Genomic DNA, 15,236 nt, shown 5'->3' on the forward strand with positions numbered 1-15,236 from the left:
CCACAACCATACATTCCCTCCACCACCGATGGTTAGTAGTGGCAGTCCATAACCATCTGTCGATGCACTGCAGAAATTCACAAAGCTCCTTCGGCAGCACCTTCCAAGCCTCAACCGTTACCATCTAGAAAGACAATGGCAGAATATACATGGGAACACCATCTCCTGCAAGTTCCCATCCAACCCTCTCACCATTTGACTTTGAAATATATCACTGTTCCTTTATGGTTGCTGGGTCAAGATTCTCAAACTCCTTCCTATTGACATATGGGTCTACTTACAATAAATGAATGGCAGTGGTTTAAGAAGGCAGCTCACTACCACCTTCTCAAAGGCAACTAGGGATGGACAATAAATGTTGGCCCAGATAATGTCATCCACATTCCATGAGTGAATAAAAAACAAAACATTGCTGAGTTACCATTTATTTTTGCTCTTTTTTTAAAAATGTCCCTTATGGATGCCCCTTGGAGACTTGTAATCCCATCTCTGAGAAAGTGGCCCAGCCAGGACAGAGTTAGCAAACAGCATGGATCCACATGTCTAGCTGCCTCGATGCTCTTCCACATTGAGGGTTAAAAATCTTGTTTCAGTAAATTATTTGAGACACTGATAAATATATATTATATATATAAAGCTAAAGTGTCTAATTGTCAGTTCCTACTTCAAAGTAAATTTCAAATAATTATTGAAATTTGCTTCTTAAAATCACATAAGCAAGAAAGCAATATGAAACCTTGATTGGTTCCCCAATTTCATTATCCATACTGGTGTCATGCTGTTCGCTTGATGGGAAAAATTTTGAACTTCATTAAAATTATAAGACAGAGGATAATGGATCAGCCACTGTTTCTAAACTCCAATAAAATCAATGGAAATAAAATTTAGGTAGGATGTGGAACAGGCAGGAAACTGTTCATGCCTATTTTATATCCACCACGGGGGAAAGGTTTGTTAATGAAGTAGAAAATGGTTTTAATAACATCCATCTTCAATTAGTAAATGCTATAAAATGAGTTTTTAAGTTAGCAACATATAGAAAATTGATACATTAAAGACTAATTGTGATATATTTGGGCTATGTAATATTTATGTATTGTGGACTGGTGAGTCAAGTACACACACAGGTTTATAAAATAGTACAATATCTTTTAAAACAAACACGTTAAGAAAAAGACCTTGGTGTTACAGCTGACTGTCCATTAAAGGTCAAAAAGGCAAAGTCCACAAATAGAAACAAAGCAGTATGAAATCGCGATGGAGAAAACAAACTAGATTTGCTTGCACCATCAAATTCAAAATAAGGAGAATTTGAGCTCTCAGAATATAATGGATCATGGAATCATTCAACGTTGAGTATGTAATAAAGTGACCCAATGTGCTTGTGTATCTTGCCTCTGTGAAGTGGCCTTATTTCCCTGTTCTTACAACAAACCTTCTTGTTATTATTTTCAAATGTTCATCTACTCCTTTTAAAAAGCTATTATGGAGAAGCCATGTTCTTGTACTTCTGTATGGTCTTTCCTCTGTACCTCTGCATTTAACTCTCCTCTTTGTAATGGCCTTAAATTTTTGCCTTCTGGTTACCAAATGTTATGACATAGTGGGGTAGCACAGATAAATACAAATGGTGGAAGGAAACACAAGGATGCAGGGAAATCTGGGAAAAAAAATCCCTGGTCTTTGCGCACAAAATCTGTTGGTTTGGTTTTTGTTGATCTGAACATTAGTCTTCTTGACGTTCCTTTTTCCAAATGTTTCCTTTGGTTTGAAAGAGGCAAGAGGATGGCTATTGCACTTATGAAAGGTCTCTGACTTACCTAACTCAAAGTCACAACTTGTAGCATGTACTAAAGCTTTTTTTTGGTTTAAAGTGGCTTACTGCAGAGAACAGAAAGTTTTTGTTTGGCTTCTGCAGACTTGCTGGATTCTGTATTGATTGAAGGAGCTTATCTCTGTCATGTTTACAGCCCAAGCTGCTCAACTCACTAACAACTAGTCACCTGTAGTTCATAGATAGAGGACATTTTTTTGTTGATAATTGATAAATTGTTAAATTCACTTTGACACTATTGTCTGCTGAGCTGGAAAATGTGGATGGAGATTTAGATGAAAATATAGAAGGAATCACAAACATGATTGGGTACTAGCTGCTAGAGTTTTAAAAAATGTTCAATGCTAGCTTTAAATTTAGCAAGAATACATAATATATATATGAAAACAATTTGCTATTTTAGTTTTAAATGATTGTGTTTTGTCTTATTCAGGTATATTTTATGTACAGCCAAATTTTCAATGATAATATAGATTATGTAAATTGAAATATAGTTGAAGTTTACACTCACTGCACTGAAGTATATTAATATGAAATGAGGCAAGGATTTAAGGTGAGGGGGGCAAGTTTAAAGATTGATAGATAGAGGGTAGTAAGTGTCTGGAACATGCTACAGAAAGGCTGGTAGAAGCAGATACATTGCAAAGTTTAAGAGGCATTTAAACAGACACATGAACAGGCAGAGAATAGAGGGATACTGACCATGTGCAGGCAGATAGGATTTGTTTAGAATAGCTTATGGTGGACTGAAGAGCCTGTTCCTGAGCTGTACTGTTCCTTGTTCTATGTAAGTGTAATAATTTATTTTTGTTCTTCCCTGTGAATGCAACTTTGCAATTATTGCTTTACTTGCACAGACATCCATTATCTCCATATCTCATGATTTTCTGAAGACGAAAATGTCTTCATAATGATATATTTAAAAAGATATTATTTTAATCTGAGTCAGATGGCCAAGGATTCAAGTTCGTCTCTAGAGATTTGAACAAATAATTGATTTTAGCAATCCAAAGCAGCATGAATGGAGAGCTGCAGTTTTGGACTTGCCATTTTATGGATGGATGTTAAATAAAGTCCTGATCCACCCAGTCTGATGGATGTACATAATCCTATGACATATTCAGAGGAGAGCAGGAAAAATCTATACCAAATTTCTCTCTCAATCAACATCACAGAAAGAAAAATAATCTGAGGATATATGGCTTTGCTGTTTGCTAGATATCACTGAGCACAAATTTCTCTGATAAAATAATGATCACACTGTTAAACTAGTTAATTGGATTTTGGTATTTTACAATGCCCTTAGCATCTTTAAAGCACTGCATATATAAATGCACATTTTTAAAAAAATTTCTGAAAACAAAAAAATGCTGAAAATCAGAGGGTCAAGCAGCATCTGTGGACAGAGAGCAAGCTAACATTTAGAGTCTCGATGACTCTTGCTTAGTGACAATGTTAGATATTATATAGTTTCAATAACTAATGTATTCTTGATATAAATTTTGAAAATCTAATTACAGAATCTATGTTTTTTGTCAAATAGTACTGTTACCTTCCAGTGTTTAATTTAATGGTGAGAATGAAATATAAACCCAATGTGTGAACAGCGACATTGGCATGTGCCTTTTACATTTACACTGCTAATTATAGGTTAATGCAATGCTTGTCATATCTGTTATAATTACTGTATCAGGTTTTTGAAAACTACATCCTAATTTTTCCAGCCATTGCATTTAGATTGAATAATGTAATTATGATTATTATGCAAATAGAACAGTTTAAAGAGGATGCTACATTAAGCATTCTATAGTGACAGTTAATTTATTAAGAAGGATTCTATTATTTATTTAAACAATGTGCATGATTTCAGACATTGAAAAAAGCTAAATAGATACTTGAATTCCATTTTTATGAAAAGATGGAAATACTAAAATACAAGAAACATAATTTCTAATATATGGCATTATCTACTTTACAAGTGAAAGCGCATATAGAAAATATAAAAACACTAAAAATTTCTGACAGTGTAAACATAGCATACATTATTTAGAAATATTCTTACAATTATCCCTTTGTCAGTTGTTCAGTTTCGGCATCCCTTATTCAGATTCATGTGCATGCTCAGTGCAAACATTTAGTAGAGAATATTTGAATGTCACTTTGGCAGGGACAAGGGAACAGAAATACCATAAATCAATCCGTATAGTGAAGCATACATCAAAATAATCAATCAACGATCTTAAGTCTAACAATGAGAGATGTATTACTATAAGTCAAATCTCAGGTTTTGTTTTTGAAGGTGGTTAAACTTTTGACGAATGAAAACTAAAATAAGTATTAGTTACATGAAATTGTAAAAAAAACAATTTTTGAGTGACATGCGTATTCTTACTTACTAGCTATTTGTAAGTCTTAAAATGAAGCATCCGTAGAGAGGCTTACTCCTAATTTGCAGATTTGAAATTAAATTTGTGAAGGTGACTGGAATTTTCTTAACCTGCAAACTTCTTTGGTTCATTTTTTTTCACGTGCATGCCTGTCATTGAAAGCTTTGCTGATCTTCATTTTAGTAAGTATTATGATACTAAATGTATACCCACTTTCAGAAGTATTCAGCTGATTGAGTTGAGCTTTATATTTTCAACAAAATCGTAACATGAAAAATATTTAAAATCTGCCATTTCCATTAACTTCTCTGAACTTATAAACACGATCTGTCACTTGTAAGTGACATCAAGGTTTACAAACTGCTTCCAATCTAAAGACTTTGCTCATCAGTAGCAATGAACGTGCAATTAACTTAATAATATGCTAAGTTAAAAATCACACAACACCAGGTTATAGTCCAACAGGTTTAATTGGAAGCACACTAGCTTTCGGAGCGACGCTCCTTCATCAGGGGATAGTGGAGGGCTCGATGTTACGATCGAGCCCTCCACAATCACCTGATGAAGGAGCGTCGCTCCGAAAGCTAGTGTGCTTCCAATTAAACCTGTTGGACTATAACCTGGTGTTGTGTGATTTTTAACTTTGTACACCCCAGTCCAACACCGGCATCTCCAAATCATAATAATATGCTGACTTTGAAGACATCCTAACTTTACAGTCTTAAGAGGACAATTACAGTTAAATACTATTAACAGTTGGCTGAATGCATTTAAAACAGAGTAAAAACACATTAACATTCACCCGATAACATATAGTAATCCACCGAAGAAAATTTTATTTCCCTCTGACTGCTTGAAACAAGGTGGCAGCAATGTTTCAATGGAGGTGATATTGCTTTATTTTTGTTACGGTGCCATTTAATGGGTCCTTCCACAGCAAACAAATTCACTTGAGTTCTGAACAACAGTCTGAGGCAGAACCATCATGTCATGTTTCTCTGAAAGATGAGTTTCAGAAAACATATCCCAGAATCATTAAGACTCTCATTTCTAGCTTTGTAGCATTACCTAATGGCATCCCTATCCCAGTTCATCTGCTGTTGAAACCACTATCCATGCATTTATAAGCACTATACTTGACAATTCCAGTGCATTTCTAGCCAAATTCTATCCTCCTGTAAACTTGATGGTTGGAGATGCTTCCGTGGGTATACTTAAACCTGTGTTGCTTTATCCCTATAATTTCTGCCTACAATGGCATTGGGACATCAGTTACTGAGAGGTTACCATCTTAGAATAGATTGTCACTCCTTTAGACTGAATTTTATGTTTTCTTTTGACTAAGTCTAAGTTGCATCTTTTACGGAGGGTTTTTATTTTCATGAGGCTGAGTGTGTTCTCACCCTACTTTACCAACTCACTGCATTAATTGCCATGCCCTTATTCCATCTCTCATGTCTGCTTTCCACCCCATCTTACCATGGGCCATTCCCACAACATCTCAGAACTCACCGGATATCCTCACATTTACCAGCATGGCTTCCACCTGCACATCTTTAAAATCCGTTGTGCACCTGGACAAGCACTGCCAATCTGGAGCTACTCTACATGGTCCCTTGTATTTGCTCTGGACGTTGCAGATGGCTCAAGACAATATCCTACTTAGGAGGCAATATCCTTAGATCGTCATGGATAGGTGGTACTGCCATGGGATTTCATCCACTCTCAAGACCAGGAGAAGAGCCATACCAATCTGGCCTGATGTTGCCTCCAAGTTAAAGCAATCTCAGTCAACAGGAGGAATCACAGCACTGTGAGAAGGAGGTTAATATCTTTTTTACTCTGCCAGAATTAGTTTGACCATCTGATCTGATGCATTAAACTCACTATGAATTCTACTTTACCCAGCCCCTACCAAGGGTCATTCCCTACCACTCTTAGTATTGACTGCAAAGTCTTCCTTCACTCGCAGTCACCAATTCGAGCCCCAACACTATTAACCCCTGTATCACTTGCTGGGAACATCTCCCCACCTGCAACAACAATAGTAGCTGTGTCACACACTTTCATCTCTTATAATACCTGGTAATCTCTCATTCCCTGAGCTGGAGAGCAGTGAAAGTGGATTATTGAGTATATACGTAGTTGAATTAGACAGGTACTTATTCAACAAAGAAGTCAAGAATTTTGTTCAGATAGACAGAGTTGAGGCCTCAATCAGATTAGCTATGATCTTATTAAATAATGGGGCAGGCCAAGACACCTGACTGCTTTCAGTGAATGGCCAGACTAAACCAAACCAAACCAGCGGGAAGCTGAGTTGGGAGAACTGGCCACTCCCCTTTCATTCTACAAGTATTTTTTAAAACTTAAAAACCTTTTTCCTGAGGCAGTATCTGTTTGCTGTAAACAAATTGGCCCGAAAACCCATCCAAGACCAGACTTTTTGGAGTCTGTGTCTTTTACGACCTCTCTGAAAAAAAAAGCCAAGGACACCATAACCTTGTCAAAGGAGCAGCATCATCACAAACAGACAAAATAATTTGATTCAGAAAATCATGAGGCTCTGTGCGTTAGTTTCTTGAGATTTGGATGTCCAACAAACTTTATCACGATCCTGCAGCTGCTTCATGGCAATTCCACCTCATGAAGGGTTTATGCCTGAAATGTCAACTGTTCTGCTCCAATGATGCTGCCTGACTCACTGTGCTGTTGCCAATGCCACACTTTTCAAATCTGATTCTCCAGCATCTGCAGTCTTCACTTTCTCCTCATAGGACATCCTGCCCCATGTAAAGATTTGCTGGTCAAGAATTTCAGCCATGATAAGTCCCATGGTAGTCATTTGCCTGAAGTAGATATCATATCTATTCAGCACAGAAAAAAGCCCGTTGGTCAATTTTGTCAGAGAATCCCTACAGTGTGGAAGCAGGCCATTCAGTCCAGTGAGTCCACATGGACCTTCAAAAAAGCATTCCATCCAGACCCAACCTATCCCCGTAACCCTGCATTTCCCATGGCTAATCCAGCTACCCTGCACATCCCTGAACATTATAGGCAGTTTAGCATGGCTAATCCCTCTAACTTGCCCATCCTCAGGCTGTGGAAGGAAATCAGAGCACCCAGAGGAAACCCACACAGATATGGGGAGGATGTTCAAACTCCACACAGTCACCCAAAGTAAGAATCGAACGTGGGTCCCTGGCACTGTAATGCAGCAGTGCTAACCACTGAGCCATCATGCTGCCCATTTACCCAGCCTTTATCCTATCTGGGCTTGTTGAACCTAACTATTCTCATTCAATTTTCCAGCATTTAGTCCATTGTCTTCTATGCTTTGGCAGTGCAAGTACACATCCAGATACTGTTTAAATGTTGATTGGGTTTCTGACTTGATCATCCTTACAGGCAACTCCTTCCAGATTCCCATTACCCTCTGGGGTGAAAAAAAGTTATTTCTCACCTCCCCTATAAACCTCCTGCCTCCTGGCCATTGATTCCACCAACAAGGGAAATGTTTACTCTATCTGTGCCCCTCATAACTGTGTACAGCTCACCCTTGAATCAATTGACATACAATGACATTGATGCATCTTGGGACTTCCTGTTGCAATAAATGCAAATTAGCTTGAAGGCCAAGATATTCTCTTACAGACATAGAAATATTGGTACAATATTACCTCCCTTCTGAGCAGGTAGTATCCTGTCAGTAGTCCATACTTTAAAATCTGGAGTGGTACACCAAAGGAGATCTCCAACAGGTATGTCTAACACAAAATCAGAGTGTGCTGAAGACAGTTTAGTCTAAAAATATTTAAGCAATGAAATGTTTCTTGAATTCCAATGTCTCAAACTAATGGGTGGCTATAATGTGATACTACAATAGAGAATGATTATCTTCAAATTGCAATGTGCTGAATCATCAGAAATGACTTCCACTTTCACCACTTGAGTAGTAAAATGATGGAGTACAGCATCCACTCATTAGAGATCATAACTGATTTTCATTTCAAATTTCACAATACTTATGAAAAAGCTCATTTTTAAAAAGCTTTCAACTTCTGTGAATTCAACATTGAACTACTTTGATAGAAATATACTGAATACAGAAGAAATATTTGCAATGAAAGCTATTTCAATACATTCCAAGATGCAAACATTTTGTTGCACAGGAACATTGTTTTTATCCACTGATAGTTAATTTTAGTAAGCTTGCAAACTAGTCCCATCTTAGTAACGGAAATGCATGTTGAATAGAAACAACTGTTCAACATGCGAGAGAGTTATTTTTAAACAGCAAGTTGCTTTCCTGAAAGGCAGACTCTCTGGGGAGGAGGAAGGTCAAATTATGCTAAGATTTATATGCGTTGGCTTCCATTGTTTCAAAAGTTACAGAAACCTGCATAGGTAAACATTTTAATGTGTGTTCGATCTATCAATTGATACAGCTCATTAACACTTCAAAACTTTAAAGCTTTCATCCACTAACAAAGAAGCATTGGGTAACAATAAATAAGATGGAGTCATAGAGTCACAGAGATATACAGCAAGGAAACAGACCCTTCAGTCCAAATCGTCTATACCGACCAGATATCCTAACCTAATCTAGTCTCACTTGCCCATAACCCTTCCTATCCATACATCCTCCAGATGCCTTTTAAATGCTGTAATTGTACCAGCCTCCACCACTTCCTCTGGCAGCTCATTCCATACATGCACCACCCTCTGCGTGAAAAAAGTTACCCCTTCGGTCCCTTTCATATCTTTCTCCTCTCACCCTAAACCTCTGCCCTTTACTTCTGGACACCTCACCCCACCCCACCCCATCCCACCCCCCCAACTCCAGGGAAAAGACCTTGTCTATTTATCCTATCCATGCCCCTCATCATTTTATAAATGTCTACAAGGTCACTCCTCAGCCTCCAACCCTCCAGGGAAAACAGCTCCAGCATATTCAACCTCTCCCTATAGCTCAAATCTTCCAATTCTGGCAATATTCCTGTAAATCTTTTCTGAACCCTTTCAAGTTACACAACATCCTTCTAATAGGAAGGAGACCATAATTGCACACAATATTCCAAAAGTGGCCTAACCAAAGTCCTGTACAGCCGCATAACCTACAAACTCAATATTCTGACCAATGAAGGAAGGCATACCAAACACCTTCTTCACTATCCTATCTACCTGCGACTCTACTTTGAAGGAACTATGAACCTGCACTCCAAGGTCTTTTTGTTCAGAAACACTCCCTAGGACCTTACCATTAAGTGTATAAGTTCAGCTCTGATTTGCTTTGCCAAAATGCAGCACCTCGCATTTACCTAAATTAAACTCCGTCTGCCACTCCACAGCCCACTGGCCCATCTGATTAAGATTCCATTGTAATGTGAGGTAACCTTCTTCGCTGTCCACTACACCTCCAATTTTGGTGTCATCTGCAAACCTACTAATTCCTATGTTCACATCCAAACCATTTGTATAAATGACAAAAAGCAGTGAACCCAGCACTGACCATTGTGGCACACCACTGGTCACAGGCCTCCAGTCTGAAAAGCAACCTTTCACCACCACCCTCTGTCTTATACCTTCAAGCCAATTCTGGATCCAAATGGCTAGTTCTCCCTTATTCCATGAGATCTAACCATGCTAACCTTTTCAAACGCCTTACTGAAGTCCATATAGATCACATCTGCCTCTCTGCCCTCATCCTTGTGCCCTCTTTGTTACATCTTCAAAAAACTCAATCAAGTTCAAGAGACATGATTTCCCATGTATAAAGACATGCTGTCTATCCCAAATCAGTCATTGCCTTTCCAAATACATGTAGATGCCATATGGAATTTAATTCTTTGCCCACTGAATGTAATCTGTACTAATTTCACAACATTTTTTTTTGAAGAAAGATGGGCCATAGGAGCAAAAGTTACACAATGTTACACAACTATGATAACATTTTCTTCTTACCATGTAATTGATTGATTCATGAATTGCTGAAACCAACTCATGTCAGGTATAGACAGAATAGATCGAGTGAATCCTTTGAAGAGTATAAAGGTGATAGGAGTACACTTAAGAAGAAAATCAGGAGGGCAAAAACGGGACATGTGATAGCTTTGGCAAATAGAGTTAAGGAGAATCCAAAGGGCTTTTACAAATACATTAAGGACAAAATGGTAACTAAGGAGAGAATAGGGCCCCACAAAGATCAGCAAGGCAGCCTTTGTATGGAGCCATAGGAGATGGGGGAGATACTAAACAAGTTTTTGACATCAGTGTTTACTATGGAAAAGGACATGGAAAATGTAGAATATGTGGAAATAGATGGTGTCATCTTGAAAAATGTCTATGTTACAGAGGAGGAAGTGCTGGAGGTCTTGAAATGCATGAAAGTGCATAAATCCCCAGGACCTGATCAGGTGTAACCTGAAACTCTATGGGAAGCTAGTGAAGTGATTGCTCAGCTCCTTGTGGAGATGTTTGTACCATAGATAGTCACAAGTAAGATGCCAAAAGACTGGAGGTTCGCTACCGTGGTGCCACTATTTAAGAAAGGCATTAAGGACAAGCCAGGGAATTATAGACCAGTGAGCCCGATGTCAGTGTTGGGCAAGTAGTTGGAGAGAATCCTGAAGGACAGGATTTACATGTTCGAAAGGCAAAGACTAATTAGGGATAGTCAACATGGATTTGTGCTTTGGAAATCATGAATCATTAATTTGATTGAGTTTTTTGAAGCAGTACCAAAGAGGTTTGGTGAAGGCAGAGAGGTAGTTGCAATTTATATGGACTTCAGTAAGGCATTCGACAAGGTTCAACATGGGAGACTGGTTAGCAAGGTTAGATTTCATGGAATACAGGGAGAACTAGCCATTTGGATACAGAACTGGCTCAAAGGTAGAAGACAGAGGGTGGTGGTGGAGGGTTGTTTTTCAGACTGGAGGCCTGTTACCAGTGAAGTGCCACAAGGATCGGTGCTGGGTTCATTGCTTTTCATCATTTATACAAATTATTTGGATGTATGTATAAGAGGTACAGTTAGCAAGTTCGCAGATGGCACCAAAATTGGAGGTATAGTTGTCAGTGAAGAAAGTTACTTCAGATTACAAGTGGATCTTGATCAGATGGGCCAATGGGCGGAGGAGTGGCAGACGGAGTTTAATTTAGATAAATATGAGGCGCTGCATTTTGGGAAAGCAAGTCTTAGCAGGATTTATACACTTAATGGTAAGGTCGTAGGGAGTGTTGCTGAACAAAGAGACCTTGGAGTGCAGGTTCATAGCTCCTTGAAATTAGAGTTGCAGGTAGGTAGGATTGTGAAGAAGGCATTTGGTATGCTTTATTTTATTGGTCAGAGTATTGAGTAGATTAGTTGTGAGGTCATGTTGAGGCTGTATAAGTAGTTGGTAAGGCCACTTTTGGAATTTTGCATGCAATTCTGGGTCTCCTTCCTACTAGAAGGATGTGAAACTTAAAAGGGTTCAAAAAGATTTACAAGGATGTTGCCAGGGTTGGAGGATTTGAGCTATAGGGAGAGGCTGAAGAGTCTGGGGCTTTTTTCCCTGGAGGGTCGGAGGCTGAGGGGTGACTTTATAGAGGTTTATAAAATCATGAGGGGCATGGATAGGATAAATAGACAAAGTCTTTGCCCTGGTTTTGGGGAGACCAGAACTAGAGGGCATAGGTTTAGGGTGAGAGGGGAAATATATACAAGAGACCGAAGAGGCATAGTTTTCACACAGAGGGTGGTACGTGTTTGAAATGAGCTGCCAGAGGAAGTGGTGGAGCCGAGTACAATTGCAACATTTAAAAGGCATCTGGATGGGCATATGAATAGGAAGGGTTTGGAGGGATATGGGCTGGATGCTGGCAGGTTGGAGTAGACTTGGGTTGAGATATCTGGTTGGCATGGACGAGTTGGACCGAAGGGTCTCTTTCTTTGCTTTACATCTCTATGACTATGTGTTTATCCACTCCTTTCAACTCAATAATATGTCTATTCACCCTCATGGAAATTGCACAGAATTTTCTCATTTGATCAGAGTTTTCCAGTCCACAGTGAACATGTGCACTAAAGGACTTTCGATTGATTTTCTTTGTGAATTCACAACATCAGAACATGCTGAGAAAGGCTATTCTACACAAAGGAAGGTGTAAAATTAAATAAGAGAATTTTGAAAACAAAATTACAGTCCACATTGGTTGGAAGTAGAGACTAGATGTTACACTTGCTTGGTTGTCCCTGCCCATTAGTACAAATATCAGGGATAAACTTACCCCCACTCTAGTGTCTTGCAGCAGTGTAATGACCTGCAGGCCATTTACTGGCTCACAACAAGAATTCAGCTCCCACCTGAGGAAGAAGCCATGCCTCTCAGTTGCTGGCAATCAACTGGCTGATCGGCATCTGTTTCCAACAATACCACCAGGAGTGGCAGCCTCTGTTGGGTTACATTTGGTTCCTCATGAAGATCATTACTGAAGCTATACACTGAGCTAGGTGGAGAGGGTATCATTGAGGCCTGTCAGCCTCAGAAGTCCCAGTGAAATGGAGTGAACATGTGGCAGGGGTACAGTTCACAGGATAGAAATGTCAGAGTGGTCAATCTTTGATGGGCCCATTGGGACCCTTAACCAGACTCTTTTCTTGCCCATCACTAAGTTGCATAGTGAAAGCTACTCGGCATTCCACTTGGCTCCAGTCTCAGCATGAGTAAACCTGTAGCTCAACCGAAATAGGCACTTTAATGGTCATTAATGGGACAAGATATGGGCATAAGATGCTTGTAAGAGCATTTGAGGAGCATGGAGATAGGAGATTGGGCAGGCAAGTAATTAAGTAATTGAGTACTGAGGTGACAAAGGCACATATATAGAATTAATGATACAATCAGAAATTGCTGGAAAAACTTAGTCACGCTGTCAGTATCTGTGGACAGAAAGCAAAGTTTACATTTCGGGTCCAGTGACCCTTCTCAGAACTGTTTTTAGCTGGAAAGAGATTGTCGGAAAGATTGAAGATAGAGTGGGTGTGTGGGGGAAGAGGCAAGGTTGAAGTAAACATCAGGGTGGAGATAGAGCCCAGAGAAAGGAAAACAGTTGGGCATTGAAAAGGGACAAGTAAAGGTCAACCTGAGAAATTGAATAGCTGCTGGTGGGGACCGTTAATGGTTGTCAATGGGCTGTTTCTGGTAGCAGCCCATAGCAAGGCCAGATCTGTGGGGGTTGGGGTAAGGACGTGGGAGATGGTGCTCAGGCCCTAAAATTATTGAATTGAATAGAAATCAGAGGGCTGCAGACTACCCATGGAGAAAATGAGAGGCTGCTCTTCCAGATTTTAGTGACAGTGGCTGAGGCAGGGGAAGGTTGATTAAACATGTTGTCTTTGTGATCAAGATGTCGGGTCAGGGTTGGATAATAAGTTGTGCATTGCTGCTAGATGAGTGTTCAGAGACTCCATATTCAATTGGATGACATTATTTCTTCAACTGAAAATGCGAAAATTCAGCAGCAGCAGCTTGCTTCTTCACAACCCAATCATACTGTGCCAAACGTAGGTTCTATGAATGTGTTATGTAATCCAGCCAATTATTAACACACGTTAACAACTCTAAACCTTGGAGAAAATATTTTACTATTAGCCTTTCAATTTTGAGATTAACACGAATTGTTTGGATTGTTTTATTCTTGCAAGGAATCGCCACACTGTTGATTTGCTTTTTTCCCCAAAAAGCAAATTGACAGAATTCCTAAAGGGTTCACTCTGAATTTTTTTCCTCAATACAGTCGGTCTAAAATATCCTTTCAATTGTAAAGCTTTAACGATGTCGACTGAATATTGATAACCAATGTGTTAGCAGTAGGGTTGCAAAATCGAACAGGGACAGCTGAGGTGTAGAAAAAAAAAACCCTTGCTAAAAAGGTAATGTTCTTTCGAATATAATTTTCATTGGGCAACTCTTTTCTTCAGAATTTTTGATAATCTTCCACAGAGAACATAGCGAGATATTAGCAGAATCACACATAAATTCCACTACTTCAGAGACTTCTGCAATTTGCTAGTATTTAAACACATAGGAATATAGATTATTTTGCCAATGATGCACAAGTTTTGATCTGGACAATTTTCTTCACTGCAGTTAAATCCAGGAATTTCTACAACCAAAAGTTTACTCTTTCGTTATCACCTCACAGTTGGCACTTTGCAGCAAAAAACAAATAACTGCAAAACTAAAAAAAATGTAGAAACAACATCATTAGAGAGACAGAGCTTTCAAATCCATCATTTACATAAGCATTCATATTTACACTCAAGTATAAAATGGATATGTTAGATAATTTCTATTTTCTCTCTTTAAACCATATTTGTTTTTTCATCTCTTACTATTTACAGAGGGAAAAAAAGGAACAAGTGGCTTTGGAACTGGAACAAGTACTCTATTTACTGTAGCAGCAGGGGACAAAATTTGTTTGCACAGGAGAAAATATCCAACACACAGTAACATTCAAATCCTTATTTTTTTCTCTCTGACAACAGCCAAAATAATCAAACAAGATTGAATCTGGAAACATTCCAACAAGTATACTGATACATCTTGATATTGTAAAATGCATTTGTGACATCTGCAGAAAAGACGCTTGCCCAAGATTTTTCTGAAAAAAAAACTATGTTGCATAATTGTTGGTGTACCTGTTTGACGTCATATGCAAGAAGGACAAATCTGAGATCTGGAGACACAGAGTATTTTGTTGCTTTAAAAATCACCTAGGAAACAAAAAAATATATATTTAAATTGGAATGCATCTTGAAAATATTAACCTAATCTTATGAGAATCATTCATTTGAGAAGCAGTTTGTGTTGGGTTTAAATCTTTGCTAGGGAGTGGAGTAAAACTGCCATTATTCAAATAACTTGCACAGAGATGCAAGTTCTTAAATGTGAAATTACTCTCAAGCTGAATTTTGGGCAAATACAGCTCCTTGAAGTATCTTCTGGATTAACATGTTTTTTTTTAAA

General features: G+C 38.6%; 1 protein-coding gene across 2 annotated transcripts in view; it reads right to left on the bottom strand.

The window, feature by feature from the left end:
* The window catches only part of dpp10 (dipeptidyl-peptidase 10 (non-functional)), a 1,734,026-nt gene that overhangs the window by 493,183 nt on the left and 1,225,607 nt on the right, over nucleotides 1-15,236 (bottom strand). For both annotated transcript variants that reach the window (XM_087989191.1, XM_087989192.1), the window contains exon 5: nucleotides 14,909-14,983. In XM_087989191.1, coding sequence (XP_087845317.1) covers nucleotides 14,909-14,983 — 75 coding nt within the window. The remainder of the gene's footprint in view (nucleotides 1-14,908; nucleotides 14,984-15,236) is intronic.

Source organism: Chiloscyllium plagiosum, unplaced genomic scaffold (assembly GCF_037043375.1).
Source record: "Chiloscyllium plagiosum isolate Xiang-an unplaced genomic scaffold, Cpla_swu_hap1 HiC_scaffold_7, whole genome shotgun sequence".
Taxonomy (NCBI): Eukaryota; Metazoa; Chordata; class Chondrichthyes; order Orectolobiformes; family Hemiscylliidae; genus Chiloscyllium; species Chiloscyllium plagiosum.